Here is a 24,570-nt window from a genome sequence, read left to right on the forward strand (position 1 = left end):
GCGTACTCGAATAATGCGAGGGGGATTAGTGTCGATGGTTGTAGGCGTTGGAGTTTGGCGATGTGTTAGGGATTTTATGATGGCGATTTGCATTTGGATTGAAAATCATTGGTCACTCTGTTTCGTTTTGTAGAATTATGTTGTTAAAGCGTCTATCGATTCTGTACTATTGGTACAGTTTGAAAACTATTTGTTCGAATTATTATTCGGCGAAGCTGATGATAATGATATTAGGAGTGAACTATAACCCTATAAGCATGAGCCGTTAGAAAAAGTAAGGTTAGGTATGGCGGTTAGGCACCGTCAATTCAAAACCTATTACTTAAGGATCTTTTTGGTTTGTATTTCCGATTTCGGAAATGAAGGAATAAGATGACCATTCTTTGGGAACAACCAAGTACAGTATATCCAAAGTCATTCGAACTAGTCCATAAAAACGCTTGGCTAGATGTCTCTTTGAAGTGGATCCAATAAATCTTTTTCTTCTTCTTCAGCCCGTGTTTATCCATTGTCGGATATAGGCCTCTTTCAGGTTTTTCCATGCTATACGATCTGTTGCCAATCTCATCAACAGTCCTCCTGCCACTTTTCTGACGTCATCGATCCATCTCTTTTTAGGTCGGCCCACACTTCTTGTTGTCCCTCTTGGTCTCCATAGTACCACTTCCTGGGTCCATCTGTCCTGCCCCTGTTTCGCCACATGGCCAATCCAGTGCCATTGTAGGCTTGCTACTCTTTTAAAAACATCTGTTACCTTGGTTCTATCACGTATCTGGCTATTTCGTATATTGTTCCTAAAGGTGACTTATTACAGCATTATTCTCTCCATGGCTCTTCGTGCAACTCTCAGTTGTTCTGCTGCTTTTTGGGTTATTGCCATGGTTTCCAAGCCATAGGTAAAAACAGAAACGATGTAGCTGTCGTAGGCTTTTTTCATTAGGTTGATGGATCCACAAAATACCGGGGTTTAATTGAAAATATTGTTAGGCAATAAATTCACTGGCCACAAAGGAATTACTAGAAAATTGGACAATCCATGTATAATCGAAATATTTGGGCTTCCTCCATGTGACTTTATATATGTCATACTGATATACGGTTGTTGGTTACAGTTTTACAGAGAGTTCAAAGTTCAATTTATTAGCAGCATCATCGTCATAACAAGGTCGCTTTAGTCTGGGTTCCCGGTCAATCGCGAATTAAAGGAAATGGAAAGGCCAACACAATCGCCAGAAACGGAGCAGAAAATCCACTCATTGACCCAGAACCTTTCTGTGGGATAGGTAAATGAACCTGCATGCAAGAGGAGAAGGAAAAAACTGTAAGAGAAACACTTTGGCGGAATCTTTCTGGGTTGGATGTTTCCAACAAGTTTCTATGAAACTTTGATACTGCAAGATCTAAGAAGTTTCTAGATCTAATAAGAATACGCTACACCTTCTCACAGGATTCCTCATGGGCATTGCCGCCTCAGGAAGCACCTCATGAGAATGAGTATAGCAGAAAACAAATAGTGCAGATTCTGTGAGGAAGAGAATCTCCGGATCACCTTGTGATGGAATGCCTCGCCATCGCTAGCCAACGCAAAAAATGCTCTGGACAAGAGACTTGTAGAAGTGAGGAATGACTGAAGTCATCCCAGATACTGGAGTTCATTAGAACTGTTTGGGAGAACAATAGACCATGATGCAATGAAACCCCCTCAGATATATAAATCAACAATCTAGTTAGTAAGATACTTCGACAGGGTAACGACTACCGACCAAATATATTTTCTGGTCAAATAAGTTTGAATGAAGTTGTTATACAGGGCGGTTCTTAATGAAGTAATGTATTTGCAAGGCTTATAACTCTCGAAAGGAGAGCCATAGCTTGCTAAAACATTTTGCAAGATAAGCTTCGTCTTAAGAAATCCATAAGAAAATTTAAATATTCGACAAGAAAGTGTTTTTTCTGCATTTCCAAGATAAGATAACAACCAGACAATATATTTTTGGACTCTAGGGAAAAATTAGTACTGCTTAATGGTATTAGATATATAATTTGATTTCTTTCAAGAGAAGATAATCGAGTTCAATGTTTCCATAGATGTCTTATGGGAAAATACTTTTTTGAGGTTTCAACGTTATTGCAAGCTCCTTTTTTTGCATAATCCTTACTCATTCACTGCTTCAACTGTCCAGCAATTCTTACTTTCAACTCAGTCAAAGCTATCGCTTCAATCTTCAAATACCATGTTTTTGATTCTACACCAGAGGTAGTACTCACAAAAATTTAAGTCTAGGGGATCTTGGTGCTCACTCAGGAACTCAGCCAATACCTAGGAACCTTCATCGAATACCTCTTTCAATTACTCCTTGACGATACTTGAAGTAAAAGCAGACGCTCCATCCTGCATTAACCAATACATGTCAGGATTACCTAATGCTCATATCATGTTATCCCTCAAATGATCAAGGTACTGTTGACCATTTATCCAACCCTTGATGAAAAAAGGCCTTACTAAGCCCCTAAAGCCCGCTATGCACAGAGTCAAAAAGCAATGACAACAGTCAAACGGGTACAATCTTCTCAACTAGCTTGGTGTGTTCATATTGCTTCAAAACAATCCGTTACAGATTTCAGCTGGTCCAGACGGGTGGCACCAGCCAGGCTGGTCCAGCCTAAGTGTAATGCAGGCCTTAGGGTAGTAATTGCTCAGGTATTATGGTGTGGGCTGGTATCTCCAGATTGGAGTCTTAGTAGCCCGGATAAATATTCAACTGTACCATGCATGATTTTCTCTTGAAACGTCTATGGAAACTTTGAAAACGATTATCTCCTTCTAAAAGCGAAAAAATCATGTATCTGAGACCATCAAGCACTACTAATTTTTCTCTAGAATCCGAAAAATATGTTATCTAATTTTAATTCTCTCTTGGACATGGAGAAAAACCACTTACTTATCTTTCAGAATAAACTCAAGAATATAAGGAATATGATGCAAAAAGTTTGAGCCCTGTATAAGGTATGTTTATAATTCGTGAATAAATCGAAGAAATCATATACGTCTTATAATAAGTATTTGGTGGAGTTTGACTGAAAGTTTTTTCACAATATCGTCTTATAATATATTATATAAAGAAATCACTCGTCAATTTGGAAAATCTAGTCAGCACTTTCAAAATCTTTTAACTGACTTACAAGCAAGGTGAGAATGTGCTTTGTTGAAGTAAAAGAGTATCGATAATCTTTTGGGTATTATAATGCTAATATTATACTGAAAAGGTCAATGCATTTTTGAAGCAATATACAATTCTCTTAAATCTTGGCATAAACATCGCAGAGTTTATTTTACATATACATGTTAATTTCCTTCAATTATTTTCATCCATATGAAGATATTGAAAATTTGTTTTCGAGTTTCACTCGAATTTTTCATATTAATAATTATTGAATATCAATAATTCCGCAAATTTGAAAAATCTATTCAAAATATGGAATGTATTGCAGCATGAATGGTAATTTGTTGAACCTAAATCATCCCATTCATAAATAGAAAAATTGAGTTATTTGATTCAGTATCTCGAAAGTTCGATATTGATAAAAAATTAATCAAGACATTCAAAATGAAAGATTTCTCAAGGAAGAACCGCATGGAACAAACATGAATATTCCTGTCTGAATTGGAATGGATATGCATTCAGTGATTTAATGCTAGGGCAAGGTGAATGTTTGTAATACGAAGCTAATATTTGCACAGGGGCGGTTTAGTTTAGTCGACGTTTGGTTTGAGTTAACACCTTGGTGGTTGGGTTAACACTGATTTAGGGTTGTGGATTCTTGAAGGGTGAAGTGAATTCCCCGCGTTGATCTAGGTTTGTTTCGAAAGTTTGGTAATCTACTTTTTTTTTTTTGAAAATCGACAAGAATTTTTCATAATTGCGAAAAGTACTGAAATCTATTTATGAATGATCAATAGTTTTCTTTCAACCTCGGTCCTTATAAAATGAGAATTCAGTTTCGGGACAAAAATGAGTTCAGTAACAAAATGGCGAATGCGAGGGGTTTTTTATCATTATGTCACAATGTCTCTTATTTCCGGGTACATTCGAATCTCGAATGCTGCACTTCAGATTTATAATGAAAAGGATGCGACTAGGGGTTCCGTGAATATTTCCTATCGAAATATTATTTTTCTGTTAATTTCAAAACTGTATATTGAATTTGGTGGAAAATTCGAATTTGATAGGAATTAAATGACAGTTATTCTGTTTAAGAGTAGAAATAAAATAACTCATCATTTGATTTATATTAAAACGAATTTCCATTGAATGAAGACCGAATCAATCCAAAATTTGAATTTGGATGTAAAATACTAATATTAAGATTTGTGCAAAATTTCACGTTGATTCTGTAACCCGAATTATAGAAAATTGAAAAAAAAATGCCTCATTCACAGTTCCAAGCTCAGAACTATAGAATATATAATAAGAATATTAAAAAAGAAAAACACAATATTTCTGTAGCTACATATCCGATCAGGCTGAGAATCGGGTTATGTGTAATATTGTTATATTGTAAATTGATACAAAATGATTATGCAGGGTGTTCCTAAATTAAAAGACGTAAATAAAAATTTATTCAAACACTGCCTTGCAGATGCTTTGATTACAAAATATAAGGTGTTGAACTGTGATTTTTTTTCAAGTTTTTTTCTCATTGCACCTTCCCTTCACAATTTATTTGATATTCAACTAGAATTTGGCATCGATATTTCAATTTAATGCATTCATTTTGTGATATGCTAATTTTATGTGCAAAAATACAGGGTCCAATTTTTTTTAGAACAGAGTCCGGTTCATTCCTTCAGCACTATGAAAAAAATGCGAGAAGAAATTTTTGTTTAGTACAACACTTTTAGATTTCTTGTAGTTTTGTTGATTCTGCTACTAATTTCGAGAAAAATAATCCCAAAAAGTTTCCAATAAACCTCAGGAAGTTCCAAATTTCTATAAGATCTAGTTAGTAAGCTGTGATGAATATAAGTTTCATTAACTCTATCTGTAGAGGTGATTCATAAAGATTAAAGGACCTTCTTAAAATTACTCAATGCTACCTCCAATTTAGAAACACCCTGTATAATATTCATCCATACCCATATCACCACTATTTTCGACAAATATATCAATTACCTATAATAATCATGTTGCGAATAAGAATGTGAAAATTGTAAAGAAAAATTGCCGAAATTGTATTTCTTTCAAATATAATATAACACTTGAAGATTTTTTATAAAAATCAAAAATTGGTTAAAAAAATTTCCCCCAGAGATATTTCAGTTGCGAGTAGACTACGTTGCCTATATCTGTGCGCCCCTGCTACAAAAAATCCAAATATATTACCAAATTCAACTTTTTTCAAATTCTACTCTACAAACATGAAAACTACATTCATCAATTGTGCAAGTCAGTGGAGTGGATAGCCAGATTTTCAGCTTGCAATGGATTTCAGTGATTGAACATTGATACAGACGACAGACGTCCACACACCTAGTACTCACAAGTTTTTGGAACCCACTTAGGCAGCATTTCCAGTAGATCAAACCTTTTTGCTTCAGATAAAGTTTTAGTTCTTGCATGACTCCTAGAATATCTTGCACTATTGTGTTGACGATAGGTGTAATTTTAAATTTGGTTTCTCAATATACAATATATTACATTCATATTGTTCAATACCAGAATCAAGAAAAATATTCAACAAAGCGAAATGAAATTCTGCTATGTAATATTGGGAACTTGCTTCTTCTTAAATCAATTCATCAGAGCAGAAATTGCATGCTTTCTTTTGGAGACATTTGCAGGGACATTTGTGAACATTCGGGGTAGAAAATTTTAATTTATAAAAGAAAAGTATTCGACGATACTGAAGAGAAGAAGAAATTAGTTCATACTAGATTGAACAGTGGGCAATGAAGAATTTTCTGAGTTATCCAAGAGGAGAATGAGATTGAAGTAAGACGGAGTAAGAAGAAAAAAATTAAATTCGATTCCAACTCGACCAAAGTTAATTTTGAATTGAACTCTAACGATAGTAATTTTTTGTAAGATATAAAAAATTCATTTCATAATTTCATTTCGTGAATCTGAAGGTTCAAAATTGAGTTGAATAAAGAATTATCAACCTCAATTGTCAAAGGAATTTAGATTACCTATCTAGCATTTGAATTTAGTTATTATGAGTATTCAATTACTTTTCTATTTATTCTGATGTTTCAAATGTGTTGATTTTGGATTCTACTATCCAAATATTTTGAACATGAAATTCGGTAAAAAATTTTTGTGATAATTTCAACTTTCACGTGGTCAGAAAATAATTATAGAAAATTGTGCCATTTCATTTGATGGATGATCTGAAAGCGTTTTTGAGGTTCCTTCGAAATCTAAATAAAAATGCTTTGAACAAAAATGAGGAGTGTTGTTTTTTGTTGTGTTTTAATGCCTTAAGAAAGAATAAATTTTTGATTACGGACGTGGAATTCTGGATAGAATTTTTTGCCACAAACTGAAGTCTCTAATGTCACCAATCTTACAAAATATCTTCAAAATTGGTTGATCGGTTCCAAAATTAGAGCCATATAAAATTTTCCCTATTTCAGAATCGTAATGAGTTCATTACAGTACTAAAAATGGTGCTGTAATGAACTCATTACAGCATTGTTTTCGGTAATATTTTTTTTTGTGGTTGTCTACACTGACTTCCAATCCTATCATATTTCAACACACGTCAATTGTCAATATGATATGATTTGGATATACTGAAATGATTTGCAACATTATTCGCAATTTCTTCTGATTCTGGTCAGACATAATTCAAGAATTTAATGCGTAATTATCAATTTTTCCTGAATTTGAAACGTACGATTTAAATGCAAATTCCGTAAGCTGCTAATTTTCGTAACAGTCATACCAACTATCCATATACAATACAAAAGTCACTAGGATGTATAATCTGAATCTTTCATTGAATTTCGATAATATTCGACAAAACTTGACTGAAATAGAGAAAATATTATCTAATACTAGTTTCAGAAGATAATTCCAACTCTCATGCCTTCGAAAACTCGCTTCTTCATCGCTCGTTTTCGAATTTCGCATTCGTGTTGGAATAGGAGCCCTTTCTGCAACTTGTTTTAGATTATACTAATTCCAAATTTTTGAAATCAAACTGTACTCTGAAACTCAGGTTACTTGAGGTTACTGTAGACATTCTCTATTTTGAACTGGACGTTCTATTACTGATTATCTGACACCGTGTTAATGTATTTCCAGATGTCTTCTATGCTCAGCAGAATCATTTAACTGCAATGAATTTCTTATATCTTACATATTTTCTGAAATAATAAGAAAGTATTGCTCTACCGTATTGACAGGTTGCAATCTAAGCAGGGGGGTCGAAAAGAATATCAGAAAAAGTCAAACAGTCACCTTTAAGAAGAGAAAAAGACGAAAGTATTAACTTTCGGGAAACTAATCTACTCCCCCCGAAAACATAGAATAAGAAACAGGGACATAACAGCGACAAAAATCCAAGAAACAATCATTCACGAAATCTACTCACGTCTCTTCTTCCCTCATCATCTACATTTCCTGTCCCTACACAAAGATTTAAATATTCTATCTGAAAAATCCCCGACATTCTAGTCGGGACGTTCTGAAAGCCTTCCAGAAACAATTGTTCCGCCTCAATTCCATCGCGAATGTACTTACAGCGTCCAGACTGTCAGTCAGCGATCCCGCAACGCCGTTGGGGATGTCTGCGAGGGCCCCGGGTGCCAGGGCAGTCTCCTGCTTGGAGGAGGAGGTGCTGCTCAAGTGGTTCGAAGCTGTGGTGGAGGCTGCTCCGTTCTGGGGTTTCGTTGCGTCCAGTAGCACCTTTAGAGACGCTATGGCGTGAAGCTGAGTTGCCTTTTCGTCTACTTTTCCTGGAAACAACATCGGGAAGATCAGAGTTTGGAAATGTGGGCTGGTGGGGGAATTCGTATTGATCGAGGTATGTTTCGAAGAAAAATCAACAAGAATATCGGGAAAAAAATGTGGATAGCACCGACGCGAAGTCAGGATCAGTTCATGCGCCAATTGCAACTTGAAGGCTTCATATCTGGTCTGTAAAGTTGCAATTGGCTCTGATTGAACAAGCATTCAAATACTCCTGACCTCGTATCAGTGCTTTTCTCTCAATTTTTTTTCGATATCCTGGTTGAATTATCTATAGTTCTGTTCGCAAAATTTGATTTATGGTTTTCGATATTCTTTTCGAATTTTCTATGATTCTAGGTGTGCTATCCACTATTGTGCAAAAAGATTTAATTCGCCATTCTATTTATGAAAACAAAATCTTAATCCAATTGAATTTGCAATAACGAAAACATCTAGTATCTCTTATTTATTTTCAATATTTATTTGAATTTTCTATGGTTCTGGACACACTATGCACAGTTTTAATAATCTACATATACACGCAAAATCTCAACCCGATCAAATTTGTAATCATGAAAATGTTCAGTATGATTCTTCCGATATTTTTCTTCAATTTTCTATGGTTCTGAGGATGTGATCCCGATGTTTGAAAATAAAAAAAACTAGTCTACTTGAAAATAACAAACTTCCATCTCTCCTTTCATCTCATTCAAACCCACTCAACCTAAATTTTTCCAATACCGCCCCCAACAAAAATTTTAATAACTAATTTTCCTCTTCCTCTCATTTGACGTCACTCCTCCTCCTGCGGGGGTGTTTTCCAGTTCCTGCGAAGAGTAACAGTTTGCAGGAACTCAGTATTCAATATTACATGAAACAAGAAAAGTATATGAATTGAACAAAAAGATTATAGAAGAAAATGAACAAAGAAAATTATAAAACTATCGAAGATGGAATAGAACACAAAATAACAGCCAGATGTTGATGTTCTGTTAACTTGTAATGAACTATATGATTTTGTAAGGTGTATCATCTTGGATGAGAATGAAATCGAAGAATGCCGAAGTCTGAAAATCAAAAAACCCCTTTTAATCGACTCAAAAATAACAAGTCATCGAAGTATCCATTCCTCCTTTGATCTTCTTCGAATCCACTGAACCAAAATCTTTCCAATGCCGTCTCCAACAAAAATTTCAATAACGAATTTTCCTCGTCTTCTCATCTGACGTCACTGCTCCTGCTACGGAAGTGTTCTCCGATTCCTGCTACTAATAACTATCAGCAGGAACTCCATTTTCAATATTACATGAAACATGGGAATAATATGAATTGAACAAAAAAATTAATGAAAAAAAGAACAAAGAAAATTAAAGAACTAACAGAGACGAAATAGAACACCAGATAACTGCCAGATGTTGATATATTTTCCAAATATAATGAACAAAATGATAATGCAATGAGTTTCATCTAGGATGAGAACGAAATCAATGAATGCCGAAGTCTGAGAAGCAAAAAACCCTTTTTAGTCGACTTAAAAATAACAAGACTTCGAAGTCTCCATCCCTCCTTTGATCATATTCGAACCCACTCAGGCAAAATCTTCCCAATACCGCCCCCAACAAAAATTTCAATAACGAATTTTCCTCTTCTTCTCGTCTGACGTCACTCCTCCTGCTGCGGGGGTGTTTCCGGTTCCTGCGACGAATAACTGTCAGCAGGAACTCACCGCCCGCTCCTCATCTCAACGGAGTCTTTATAACTCCATCAGAATTGATTAGTTACGCCACGTTGCCTTCCAGATTGACCTCACACAGCTTTTAACCTTTTCGAAACGTTCGGCCTGAGAAACGAACCCATCACAATCTGTTTCCGTCTGAGCTCGGCAAGTTTGCCAATCAATTTGCTTATACGGTGCCTGCCCGTACGCGGATTTGTCTGATGGGTGGAAGGAGAGGGGGGGAGTTGAGTCTTGGTGAACGAGAAAACGATGAGGTTTTTCTTCTTCTTCCGATGGGTGGTCTTGGAGGAAATTAAATTTTGGAGATGGTGAGATGGTAACGATGAATTGATTTGAAGGTCGACTTGGAAAGCTAAGTTTAACTGGCTGAGTGGGGATATACATACATATAATTAGGAAGTTTGTCTTGGGATAGAATATCATGTTCAAACTACAGGATTGCAACGTTCGAATGTGAATCTTCACAAACGATCGAGATTTTCGAATAATGAAATCCTGCAACTCGATTCAGCAGTAGTACCTACTGAGGAAATTTTCTTTTCCAAGAATTTGAGATTTGATTATACAAGTCGTTTCATTATAAACTGAAAAAACATACACTATTTAGGGAGCACTTCAGGGATATCGAGAACCGTTAGAAATACAGTATGGCTTAAATTACAGAAAATTTGCGTTATTTAAGGAGTGTGTTGGTGTAACAGATCCAAAATATCGCCAATGGTTCCCGAGATCTCTCAAAAAATCTAAAACCGAGTTTTTTTTTCTATAACTAATTTGTTTTTGGAGATAACTTCACGAAATTCGGTTTGAAGTATAATCGAATATAGAGATTCTAATGGTGCCTCAGATTTCTTATGTTTTCCATAAACAATTTTTTTTCTTATGCACGCGATATCGGATTGATAAAGATAAAAAACAACGAATTCAAAAATTGGTCACAATCTAAAAAAATATCGAGTATAACGAAGTAAATTTGAGCTCCTTTTTTTTTGTTTGAGTGAATAGTAGGCTGGAGACAGAATTGTAAAATTACTTTGTTAACAGTTGTTATGTCAAACCATCACTTGGGTTTTGAAAAATCCTGTATCCTGTTTGATGAGTAACATGATTTTGTAATTAATAAATTACAAAATCATGTTGATGCCAACTCTCTACATAGCGTACAACTGGCAATGTCTACATAATTTCTAAAAAACTCAACATAACAACTGTCAACAAAGTTATTGGACAATTCTGGCTCCAGCCTACTACTCAAACATAAAAATTAAAATTTGGATGGCTTTGATGAAGGTACCGTTTAATATTTTTTTATTCTTTTTCAGGATTACATCATCAAGAACATATCAAAGTATCACGAAGAAGATTGTTAAACGAATTACCGTGATTACAAATTCAATCAAAATGAGATTTTGCGTATATATCAAGAAAATATATTTAAGTATTCAAGCCAATTTTCGTGTTGATAGCTTCATCAGAAGTGCAGAAAATTCAAGCACCTTTTCGAAAAAAAAATTTGTTTCACTGACAACAGATTTCACCGAGTTGAGATGTAGTAAATATAAAATATTAATTTAAAAAGCTTTATACGAAATTTCGTATCAATAGCGTCATCAGAATAATCATAGAAAATTGAAGCTCATCATCGAAACAAAATGAAAAAGGCACTGACGTAAAGTCTGAAGCTTTAAAGCCAATACACAAATTTCACTCTTGAATATACCTGTATGCAATTTTTTGCTCTCCAAGGGTGCAGTCGGCGCATGAATGAACAGTCGATTGAAAACTTCTGACTTCAGATTAGTGCTTTCTATATTTTTCGTTTTGATGAATGCTTTTCATTTATAACTTAGACAGCAATGACGAGCTGTTTAATGTTTTCAAATGTTTTTTTGTAAACTCACAGTCTACAGTGGTGTCTCTTGAAGAGGTCACGAACGATTATTGTTCAAATGCAAGCTAAGTCTATTTCTCACAAACTTGTAAGCCATTCCGGAAATTTTCCATGGCTGGCCAAAGCTCCAGCTATAATCCCAGTATGCAATTTTAAAAGCCCTTAGTTATTCCTTACATATTATGTAATCTATCTGGCTTATAATGATACATGAACATCCGGATGAACACAATGAAATTTTGCCATGAATTGTTCATCGGCGAACCTGATTTAATGATAAGAGGTCAAAATTCTAGGAATACAGTAATTGAAACGAAATTCGAAGAGCAGAAATCCTATAAAACTGATTCGTCGTGAGAAAAAATTTGATACTTGAAATTGTGGGAAAATATTCGTTGCTGTAGGTACCGCATTGATTCATCTCTACATCATTTAGACATGCGTTATGTAGACGCTTGGAAAAAAAATTTCAGTACGTATATTCATATTGCAATCAGTCTTCGAATAACAATGAATCTATATAGAAATTATATCTACATTACGTGCAAGCTAATATCAATCATTTTCGTTCTCTACACATGCTAAGTTCGTAAGGACCATACTTTCTAAGTCATTCAGAACTGATTTATTTCACATATTTAAAGCTGTTTGTACACGAACTTGAAAACAGGAAATATAGCCAGGAAATGTCTACTATTATGAACAAATACAAAGCAATATATCATATTGTGTGACTAATAACTCTGATTTATTATTTCTACCCTAAAATATTACCTTTATATGCACAGATTCGTTCTATAAAAAGAGTAATTTCCTCAAGATATGTATTCAACTTACTACACATATTCCATAGATCTATTTCTTCCGAAAAAATGTTGAGGTTCACATCTATATTAGGAACATTTTAAACTGATTTAATTTTGTCAATATTATACCTTTCACTCAGTATGAGCTTCTGATGGTTTATCATTATCGATGGCAATATATGAAAAAAAGGTTAATAATCTTGAGATTTTTTTTGCTTTTGGATTCAGAGGAACTTTTTTTCCCTAAAATCACAGACTGTTCCACGAGCTACCATCATCTGCTTACCATCTGAAGTTAAATACTTCATGCCAACTTAGAGATGAACCTTGTAATAAGTTTTCCAATAAGGTCGATATACTTCTGATATGAATCTGTGAAGAACATTTGGAAACACATCCATCTAATTTTTCCATTTTTAACTATGGAAATCTCGGAAACTGTTGCATAGAATAGTAACACAATTGAAACACTATAAAAGCTTTTAATGAAAATATTCTCACCCAAAAATTTCAGATGTACTTACTGGTTAGAAGTCATGCTGAGCTACCATATAATTGAATTCATTCAATTCATAAAAATTTCGATCTAGGTATTATTTTTGCCATTTCGTTATGATTGCATTTTCATCTTTATTTATGGAGATATAAAGTTTACTGATCCTCCTATATCATATTTCAATACCCAAAGTTATGATTTCGTTCTATCATAAATCTATCCATCCAAGAATAATATCTTATTGGAAGACGGGATGCTCAAGATATCACTTCCACAAACAAGCGTTAATAATATCTCTCCAAAATAATACTAGGTCTTATTTATTAAATAGAGTCTTCATTCAATTTTCAACACTGGCACTAACAGGGAAATATCCTGTTTGTTTCTAGCGTGTCTTGGTCTTATTTCTGTTGCGTTATCGTGTAAAGTGAAATTTGTTTCGATTTTTCCAACGATTCAGACATAAAAAGGCAATTATATAAATTCTCACGAAGATCACGTAAGATTTGAATGGTTAAACGATTATTCAACATCATTTTACGGGGGTAATCCAACGGTATTCAAGACTGTATTCTGCTTTTGTGAATTGTAAAATTCTCAATTCATTTGAATTGGTTTCGGCATGTCCAATATAGCTGTTGAAGTTAGAAACAACGTTTGACTGAAATATTTCGCGCTTTATTCAGTGAGATATTTCCACATTGTGCATGAATCATTGATGTTATTTTATTATTGGGATGTTCTATATATTTTGACTAATGTACCTACTTGACCATCAATTATTAAACCTTGATATTTGTTTCAACACTGGAGCTAATTGTGATTTTAATTTTTTTTTTTCATAATGATCATTTTTGCAGTGTCGATCTTCAATTTATTGTGTAATATTTCAATGCTATAATGACGATTGATTCCACTACTTTCATCCTCATTTTTACCAGCGTATGACAGGACAGTATCGCTTGTAGATGTGATTCTAGATACTTTCAGAATTACCAAAATCATATCGACCCTATTGGAAAACTGTGTACGTACTTTTCTAGCACCACTGTCTCAAACAGTTGAGACTCTAACAGCTAATTCTACAAGACTAATCCAATCTCCAACGACAGAACCAACATCGATAAATAAATGTTTTGGTTCTACCTGCATACTGACCATCATGGAGGGGGTCGATGGTATGGATCATCAACTGTAGCAGGCCATGACGGAATTTGGCACCAGTGTGCTGTCCAGAGGACGAGGACACGGGCTGGTTGCAGTCGGACGCCGTCCTGGAGGTCACGCTGCCGCCAGGCTGCGTCCCGACGCTGGTCTCGCTCGAGGTTGCCACCGTCCCATGCTGGAAAAAATTGGAGTAAGAATCGAAAAACTGATTCAAAGACGATTATGTATTTGAAATTTGTTTATATTTATGCGAATTTCTACATCTAATTATGAGACTTTTTGATATGATCCCTCGAGTAAGTAGTACCATATGATACTCTTCAGCACTGTTAAGCTATCATACCAACAACATCTGAAGAAGATATTTTGGTCTTTTACAAACATTAACCTTGCATGAGAATTCTTGAAATGAAGGGTGGAGCGTATTATTCATGGAAATTTCATTATGATATATTCAAAAATTTCCTTTCAATTAAATTTTTAGCATAGCGTTTATTATGGTAGTGTTGCTAAAGGGAAAAATATTCGAACATCATGTGGATATCCCATTGTCCTTGATATGAATTTAATGCCCTGTAAAATCTGTGACCTATTTTTCACTAAAAGCAATAGTTTTTTTTTGGAAAACAATCCAGGTGCCTATGCAGCAGGTATGTTACTATCGAGACTTAAAATTTGAAAGCACTGTTTCTGCAAATTCTACTCAATTATTTTCAAGAATACTTGTACTACTTGAAAAAAAAACATCAATTGTGAGATTCAGTTTTGGTTATTGATTTCGTGAATTGTGGATCTTGAACAAGTTGTCTTATTTGAGGGGAAAATTTCAATTCAAGCCGTTAAAGTTTCCTATTTTTATTTCTTTGTTTTCAGGTGGTATCAGAACAACCATCCATTAACCTGTTATTCAAAAATTAGACTTGACAGGAGGAATCTTGTAGTCTGTGTTTATTGTTTCATTTTATTGGTCTGTGTAATATAAAGTTGGTGGTGTCTCTCCTCTAAATCATGAGGATGCTAATGAATAGGACAAAATTTTGTTTCGTCAAATAGCTTATTATCCCAACATTATGTATGTATCGGAAGAAAAGACGAAGAAACTAATTGTTCATTATTAACGTGAAAATTTCTCGACAGTTCTAACAACCAATCAAATTTTGAGTCATAGGAAATAATTTCAACCAATCATGTCAACGTTACACTGATGATTGCATTCAGTTCAATTATCAATCACTATGACTAGACTAAGATGTCTATACACCACCTTTTACACAGATTTGGTTTTGCCAATTTTGAGAATATTAGTTAAGCTTCGTTAAGTCAACTGTAGGAAGCGCTATCAACAAATTAAGACAGATTCTTGTTATTTATTATTTATGAGTTTGTGTCATTTTGTACCTATGTATCTTCCATTATAGTTATTACCTGTGTAAGCTATTCTTGGAATTGTAAAAACATCAATAAACTCTCTTTCTATTTCAAAAAATTCATTCTAGTAAACGTTTTGTGTTTTGTTTCACGACTTTGCACGTTCATACTCGGTTACACATCGCTCTTGATTGTCCAGGATCGGGTTTTAATTAATGTATACTATGAAATTCAACAAAAAAAAAAATCTAAATGACAAGTATGACATTGTGGCGCCGCCACGAAATAAAACTAATATTCTACATTTGGTCGAATGTCATTGCATTCAAAAATTGACGAGTGCAAACACTATGTTTTTTGGCATCTTAGACAAGACGATTGAGTTTAACAACTTCATTCCGAATAAATTTCAAAACGCTACGTTGTGGCAATTCGTATGTTCACACACAAATATTTGGGGAATATTTATGGATTTTTTCTGCGAAAGAGAATAAGAATGAACATAGGACCTCAGAAGAATTGAAGTTGATACTAAAAGTTTGGGCGGTCAATATGAGAAAGAAAGACGGGACCGACTATAAAGAAGCAACGATGAAGACAATGTGAAACGTTTTGTATAAACTCTAGCAAAAAAGTACTACATTGATTGTTACATTATGATTTACTCTTTTTACAATTTAGTATTCAAATCTGGCCGAGATTCCTACGATGCAATGGTAATAGATCATCTAAAGTAAAGAAGAGCAACGAATCTAATGTTTAGTTAAATTTTAATAAAGTCATCACTTTTTTAATGAGAAAATTTTCATAAGTAATCGCACAAGTGCATCAAAATTACCGATAATTTTGCATGACAGCGTGTTGTCATAAAAACTGCATGAGTTCATTTTCATTTTTGGAGAAAAATTTTTTCTCCAAAAATGAAAATGACCGAATGCAGTTTTTCAAAGAAAACACGCTGGAATGCGAAATTATCCGGTCATTTTGATGCACGAGTGTAATTCGGGGGAATATTTCCCGAATAAACTGTTACATTACCTGTCAAACTGATTTAGAATGGAATTGCCATAGATTCGAACTGTGTAAGATGCATAGAAACTAAGCATCTATGAACAGAACAATTATCGCAGAGCAGTTTCGCTTCCTACAATGCAATTATCGCTGTAATTTTCGATAATTGTTCTCCAGATACATATAATTTTTGACAGGAGGGAAATATTCGCTGTAATTTTCGATAATTGTTCTCCATATACATAGAATTTTTGACAGGAGGGAAATATTCCGCCGAATATCCCTCGGGCATTGACAAATGCCTCATAATTTTATGACAAATTTCCTAAGCTTGTATCTTTGTAACAGCTCATGATTGTCATTAAATTATCTTGATTTATTTCTTACCCTTAAACATTGGATTTCTCCACTGGTCTAAGATTAACAGTAATATAAATTATAAAACAATTCTTAACAAAATATTTTCAACGATAACAGTTAAACCCCCATGTTTTTTCTTTCAAGTCATGGTAGAGTGTGTACATAGTCCTTCAATTTTCGGCAGAGCTTCTTTGATGTTGTGGAATTAGTAATACTTGCAGGAATATTGTTATACGTTTGTACACTTGCATATAGTGGTGAGTTTTGAGCCTTTAGAGTCCTGGAGTATTCATTTCTTAAGTTGGAAGTATTTCTAACATTGTAGTTGTGACATTCATTTACTTTCCTCACTGTCAGATTTGATTTTATGAGTTTGTTCTTTATATTGTAGATGAATTTATTCAATTTTTAGTCAAATATTTTAATTTTTTCGATGTTCCAAATTTGTGTTTCCTGATAGACCAAGTCTATCAGTGTTGGTGTAAGGTAATCCATTGTCCTAGCGATATTACTACTGATGTCCTAGGGGTATTACTACTGATAATTATCCACGCTATCAAACCCCACCTAGTCAAAGCACGATTATTTTTTACAAGCATCCGCAACATACAAAAACAGAAAACTTCTCTGGAACCAAACAAGGGTTTATTCTTCCTGCACAGCATCTTCCCTTATCTAATAGCAGAACGTTATTAAAAGTATGGAGAGGAGAGCAAACACAAATGCGAGACGGGCTCGCAAAGGCTGGTAAATCCCGAAAAAAAATCCCTCCCGAAATTGCTGTCGGCCCAAGTTGAGGACGCAATTGAGCATTTGACCTCGTTAAGGGTTGTTAAGCGGCCGCCTCGCAGGGTAAGGAATAATAAAAACAGAAAGTTTTTATTATAAAGCGATAATCTAGGCGAGGCACGCTCGGAGGTGACAGCAATCCGATGATTTAGGAGAAAATGGCGGGGGACCTTAACTCATTTTTTTCATTAGTTTCCCTATTCGGGGAATTAATGAGGAAGATTGGTTCTTTATGGGTTCATGATGGGGCTGGAATGATTTCATGGCGAGGCTTGTGCAATTTGGACGCACTTTACGCTTGGTTGTCGATAAATTGAGTGGATCAAGGGCGGAATATTCGACAGAGAAATCAGTGGCAGTCGAGAGCTTTGATTAAATTGTTCACCCGACCATTTACTCTGGATTTTACTGTGAACATTCGTTCTCAGAATTCGTCGCTTTGTCATTTCATCATGATTTTCGTATTTTTATTTTTTTTCCAAGAATTCGATCCCTACTTGATGGATATTTGTTATAGATGAAAGGAAACACAGTAATTTCCATTATTAAATTTTTTTTACCAAGTATTAGATCCTTACTTGATGAATATCTATGTTATAGATGAAAGGAAACGAAGTGATTTCCATTGATTACCTAACTCTTAGAGAATTGAGGCTGCAACTTCTCCTGGACGTCAGCTACGCCCTTGAAACCTACGTATGTTTTAGATCGTAACTTGATGTGTCAAAAACGATTTTTTTGTGGGTTTTGTCACGAATAATTCAGCAGATATAACGATTTTTGGAGGGGAGTTCAATTTTTTTCAAAACTTCGAATTCAAATTTCCTCAAAACCGTGAGCTCTACGAAGAATCGGTGAGCGGTGCCAGAATTGACGATCTCTGATTAGCCGAAGTTTGATCTCACTAAAAAATTTTTTGTCGAGAAATTCCCGTGAAATTTTCAATAAAAGGAGAAGAAAAAACTCACTATGCTCTATTTTTTTTCAAACCCGAAGAAGATCTCTCGGGGATCGAAACTTGTAGCCATTCAATAAACCGTTTGGAGTTACTTCTCCTTTTGATCACTTAATGATGCAACAATTGTTTAGGCATCTCTGTCGCTTGTTTAGGTTACATTTCGAATGATAACAAAACAGAACTTAACACCTCGATTTTAAAATTTCAAAATCAAGTTGTTGTAATCACCCCTGTTAGAGGGTTGTAGTAACTGGGATGCAAAGAGCAGGAAAGTTGTTCCCGTTCGGCTCAGAAATTGAAAGATCGGAGAGATTTTCCACATTTTCATTTTAAATCCGGAAAATCGAGGTGTTAAGTTTTTTTGGACCACACTGTATGGATGACAAAAATATGAACGCTGACACGAAAAACCATGAAAACTTAAAAGGACATCATAAATTTCACAGGTATAATGGCATTTGTAGCCAATGGTTTCCAAACTATCTGAAGATTAGTTTATATCTGTTTGTTCATTCTACAGAATATATTGGAAATCGTACCTATTTATTACAATTTTTAGATTCGAAGAGTGTTAGTCTCGAGCTTAATTTTTCAATCTTTTGAGTGATTCAACATAGGCATGCATATGAATTCTTATCTGCCTGGCAGATTCCAGTTTGTGAGGATAGGTATAGTACATCCAAAGTCACTTGGAGGAAGATGAATATTTCAATTACACAAGGTTTGTCCAAGTTTCCAGAAATTCCGTTCGGCCCAGTGAATTTATTGCCCAACAATACTTTTAGATAAACCCCGGTATTTTGCAGATCGCGGTATCCACTTCGAAGGGACATCTATGGCCAAGAGTTTTTATGGAATAGTTCAAGTGACTTTGAATAAACTATAGCACACTTGCGTTTTCAGTTTTCTTGGCGTCAGGTGTTCCCCAGGGAAGTCACATGGGGCCATTGTTGTTCTTGATTTCCATTTATGATATAAGACCCGTCGTCCACTTCATCCGATTCTTATTATTTGCAGACGATCTGAAGCTTTTCACTTCCGTTAAGTCGTTGGCTGGCGTTGCGGGACGAGGATCGGATCTGCAGGGTGTTGAAGAGTGGTGTGCAACCAATTGTATGACAATTTACATCACATCATGACTACTTCCCGTTTAGAATTTCTTATAGCAGTTCACTATTCCATTGGAGGTAGGACCATTGAGACAGCATTCGTTGTCAAGGACTTTGGTATTTCATATGACAGTGGGTTGTCTTTCAGACCACATATCCGGGCCATTTCTGCGGCATCTCTGAGGATTCTGGGATTTGTTCTGAGAAACACTAGAGATTTCAGCGACGAAACACAACTACCTCCATGTAGCTCTTGTGTGACCAATATTGGAGTTCTCATCCATCGTTTGGTCACCCTACACATCCTTGGACAGCCTTCTTCTTGAGAGAGTACGAAACAAATTTCTCAATTTCAATTAGAAGTGGCTCATTTTCTTTTGAGTTTTTCTCTTCGGGTTCTGCTTGGACTGCCTTCCTTGAGAGCAAGAAACTTTCATGCGGATGTCATGTTTGTCTCTTAACTCTTTTGAGGACTTTTATATATCCCAGTTTAATTTATCTACTCCCCTAAGAAATAGACGAAACTCATGACAAGCAGAAGGGAATTCTCACCAACAATCAATAGCAGAAAAACGGTTGAATGATAGTAGAGGCGAAGAGAATCAAATTCAAGCCCTCATATAAATAGAAGACTCGAGAAATTGATATAGTTTCAACAAACGAATGATTATTAAAACTTTGAAACATTCTTTGTGCATATAATTCACCTAGCACCATCACTTCTTTCCAGAGAAAAGACAGAAAATCAATGCTGAGCCTGATACAGCTTCTGCAGAACCACGCCCCTCTCAGTTCTTTGTAGTAAAAACGGTGAATCTGGTATAAAAACTGGCTGTAAAGCCTTTGAAATTGTCCGTAACTACCGAGTAATATATTCGGTAAAATGTAGACGCTCGTTCTAGAAGAACGGATGCATTTTCTTTATCACCCAGGGATACGGCAAGAATAAAATGGCCGACAACAATGTTTCCAGTTCTTCTGCACGCCTCGCTCCAACTGTCCCCGTGTTCCACGAAGGGCTGTCGCGCGAAAAGACATGAAAATAAAAACGTTGTAATACCTTGTTGTTCAGAAGTATTGACGCTAAAAGCTTCCGAGCTAAACAATACTTCGTAAGACGGGTATTTTTCCGTGTTCAGCGCGTTAGATGGAGAGAGCTTTTGGAAAATGGGGAAGAATAGGTGCACGATCAGATTTGGTATTGATACTGGATTTATCGGGATTGGGGTATCTCGCAATTAGTGTTGGGGGAAGATTTGGAAGGTATTGATAGCGGAAATTGGGATTGAAGGAAAGTTGATTCGAATTTCCGGTGTAGGAAGTGGTTTTATCTCTCATGTTCTTTTCATTGCCTCAATGTTGTGATGTAAAGGATACTGTCAAGAGGAACTTAAATTTTTAGGTTTGTCGATAAGATGAAAATTTAGGAGTTTTTCAATGAGAGATTTCATTTTCATATCATAATAACAAACGAATATATCTCAAGAGAAATCAATAGATGTTAATCTCTTTGTGAAAAGGAAGATATGTCAAATATATATCAAAATTGGAAAACAATATCAGCCAAATGGCACCATGGCTATAATTGCAGCACTATATCCTTTTCACGAAATTTTCCATGACTAATTCATACATTTGCGTCTGTATGTCCTCGACTCGTTTCCGAATTCCAACTTTAGGATGTTGAATCGATTGTGGAGCATTATCATATGCCAAAATAAAAGAGTCTAAAGGTGTTAAATTACAAGTTCTCGGTTGCCGATTGTAATTGTTTTGTTGCTTGTGTGTCACGTAGCGTCTTTTTTTTTGAAAAATAAATGTAGTTCACATCAATATGTTTCAATTTCGGTCATTGTTGAATGTCCTATTTCCTAGATGAACGAGGAATTGACAAACAAACAAATTTGACAACACTACGGGCTACAGCAGCAATATTCCCACTTATTCTTGGACGACCCACGTGGTTTAGATTCTTAACCTCAATACATTGTTCCAGTAGCTCAAATTTTTTCACCAGCTTAAACATTGCTGGCCGAGAAGGTGCTTCACGATGACCCAAATTTGTTATAGTTTTGCGAACTGTGACTGCAATATTCTTACCATCATTGTAGTGTATTTAAACAATTTCAATGCGTTGTTGAAGTTTACACAGGGTGTTTTCATATTAAATGTGAACCTTAAATAATGTGTTAGTATTACTCATTTGTTGTCGATTGGGCCATATTTATTGAAAACCGAAAATCAACAGTGTCCGAGATATTTGAGTTCTTGTGTTTTTTTCAAAAAATTTCTAACCTTACTTTATTTTTCGACAATTTTTCTACGTTGACCTAGTTTGATTTGAATATTGGATTATTTTTATTATGATCTATATGAAAAAAAGCAAAACTATGTTGTATTAGATTTTGAATAAGTCTGATTTGAAAATTGGTATATGAAGAAAGGAAGAGTAAAATTCTAATATAAATGAAATTATTTTAAAAACTTGCAAAATATTTTCTTCATTTCCTAAGAAAGTTTTCGTAAGGATGCAGGTACTAGTTTTGTTTCAGCAGATTTTGATTTGAATGGGGAATGAAGCAAAGAAAGGAAAGTAATGAATTGAATATTTTTTTTGCAATTAATCTCAAAATTCCAGTAGAAAATGTATTCATAAATTATGTTTGAAATAACCTCCACCATTTCTTATACAAGCATGTGCCCTCTTTCATATTTCTTCAGTTGTTACTTTCCGCTTGAAATTTACTCTCAATCCACTCGCTGCTTGGTCTATTCTACCACCGTTAGTGTTAGATCCGGATTTCTTGATGGCCACGAAAATAATCCTTAATTATAATCAACTTCATTCAACGTAGAGATTGAGAAATTTTTTTTAAAAACATAGAAACTCAAATATCTCGTTAACTGTTGATTTTTGGTTATCACTAAACATGGCTCAAACGACAGCCAATTAGTTATACTAACACGTCCTCGAAGATTCATGTCCAATTTGGAAACACTCTGTATACTAGTTTCAACTTGTCAAATGAAAAAAGATAGCCAGATAGCGGGTTATTCAAGATGAAACCTCTTAATGAAAAACGTCTTAGTAAACATTGGACATTTTCAGGAACAGTTTGGGTAGGTATTCTTGAATGATTTTAGATAAAATTAAATGATGAAAAATTTCTGCATTTTTAACGATGTTGTTTTTCAGAAAAATGGGTCAGGTTTTATCGTATGACACCATTTCTAAAATCAAGGCAAACTAGTTTTGATTTAATTCAAAATTCATAGGAAAGAACTTGGAATTGTTTCAGGTCTTTCTCTCTGGACGTATTGTGAAGTGTTTTTATTTCCATTTTTTCATGACATGACTCAGACCGTTTCGGAACTAACCTTGAAGATGATTTTTGAATAAAATCTAAACTAGTCAGCCTTGTTTCAAGAAATGATTTTCATCTAAAAAAACTGATTATCTTTTCTGTCAACCAAAAACTGTTGAATAACAAAGATCTCAAATGTTGCAGATTTTTGATGAAGCCTTTTTTAAACTCGTCCAAAATCATGCAGTTTAGGCAATATATTGACGGGGTAAAAAGTAAACCCACCCTTTTCAAACTTACGAACACCTACCGACGCGAAAAAGAAACCCTAACCAGCACCCGAGACCCTCCGGTCTCAATGCGAACATCTTTGGCAACGGGGCAAGAACCGAAAACTCGGTCAGAGGCCTCCATCCTAATTGGAATGAATTCATAAAAAGGGTGAGCGGCGCCTAAATAAAACATGAACCTGGGAAGGGGCAGTAGGGGGCGCTGCGAGCGTGAGCGATATAATATTTAGGCGGATTGTGGATTCAGATTTGTCGAAAACAATAATGCCCGGCAGTTTTACTCACGGAGCTGCCGGTATCGATTATATCGCAAGGCAGGCCGTTGTAGGTCACAAACTTCCTATCCTGCGAGCCAAGAAGGATGGAGAGAGAGGGAGAGAGGGTGAGAAGAGAGGCGGGGGGAGGTTTCCACGAGGCTTTCCCGAACCCTCGACGATGGCTTATCTGTTCTTCCTATTTGTTATGGGAGGTTAACTGGCGAGCGGTGGGATAGATGTTCGAGTTTGGATTCGGATTGGGAGTACAAATTTTGAGGTTAGGTTAGGCGGTTTCGGTTGGGGTTGAGTTTTTCTTTAATTGATAAAAACGTGAGGATGAAGTTGGGAGCTTGTGTTCGTTTAGGAAATTTCAAAATGGTTTGCTTAGTGAAGCTATCGAACCATTACATCCCATGGATTTTATCTATTAATATGTTATTTTTTTTGCTATATTCGGGGCATATTCGATACAACAAAGCAAATATGAAATTTTTTTATTGATTTGAGTCACGATCAACCGATTGGTAAATTGGAATTCCCAAAAATTGCTATTTCAATTGTGAATTGATGATTTGCATATTCATTTCACCGAAGAGTAAGAAAGAAGATCTATGATTTTACATAATGAGTTAGTCACCTACCCCGAGGTAGGTACAAATACTATTTTCTTTAAATCGTAATAAGAATTGTCATAAACTAAGAGTTTTTTAATTAAATAACGATTTTCGATTATAATCGCATTTCATTTAGATTAGAGGAGAGACGAAAGATCATCCGAACTCGCATGCACCTTGACCTAAAGATCTTTTGATTCCTATTGAAGCTATTAAGCCATAACCTCCCATGGATTTTTTTTCTATTTATATGATTTTTTTTTGTTATATTCATGGCCTACTCGATCAACAGAACAATTATAGAAATCATTCATCGATTTGAATCAAGATCAACCAAAAGATACATTGAAATTACCGAAAATTGTTATTTCAATTAATTATTGATGATTTGCATATCCATTTCACCGAAGAGTAAGAACAAAGATCTTTGATTTTACCTAGAGAGTTAGCTTC

The 24,570-nt window shown here is 35.1% G+C and overlaps 1 protein-coding gene across 5 annotated transcripts in view; it reads right to left on the reverse strand.

The window, feature by feature from the left end:
* LOC123678346 (sodium/potassium/calcium exchanger Nckx30C) overlaps positions 1-24,570 on the reverse strand; it is a 91,628-nt gene that overhangs the window by 32,151 nt on the left and 34,907 nt on the right. For 3 of the 5 annotated variants that reach the window (XM_045615349.1, XM_045615366.1, XM_045615334.1), the window contains 2 exons: positions 14,036-14,231; positions 7,749-7,963 (listed from right to left, as the gene is read on the reverse strand). In XM_045615349.1, the coding sequence (XP_045471305.1) occupies positions 7,749-7,963; positions 14,036-14,231 (411 nt within the window). The remainder of the gene's footprint in view (positions 1-7,748; positions 7,964-14,035; positions 14,232-24,570) is intronic. The other 2 variants (XM_045615358.1, XM_045615342.1) reach the window with 1 other exon arrangement.

This window comes from Harmonia axyridis, chromosome 1 (assembly GCF_914767665.1).
Source record: "Harmonia axyridis chromosome 1, icHarAxyr1.1, whole genome shotgun sequence".
Lineage (NCBI taxonomy): Eukaryota > Metazoa > Arthropoda > Insecta > Coleoptera > Coccinellidae > Harmonia > Harmonia axyridis.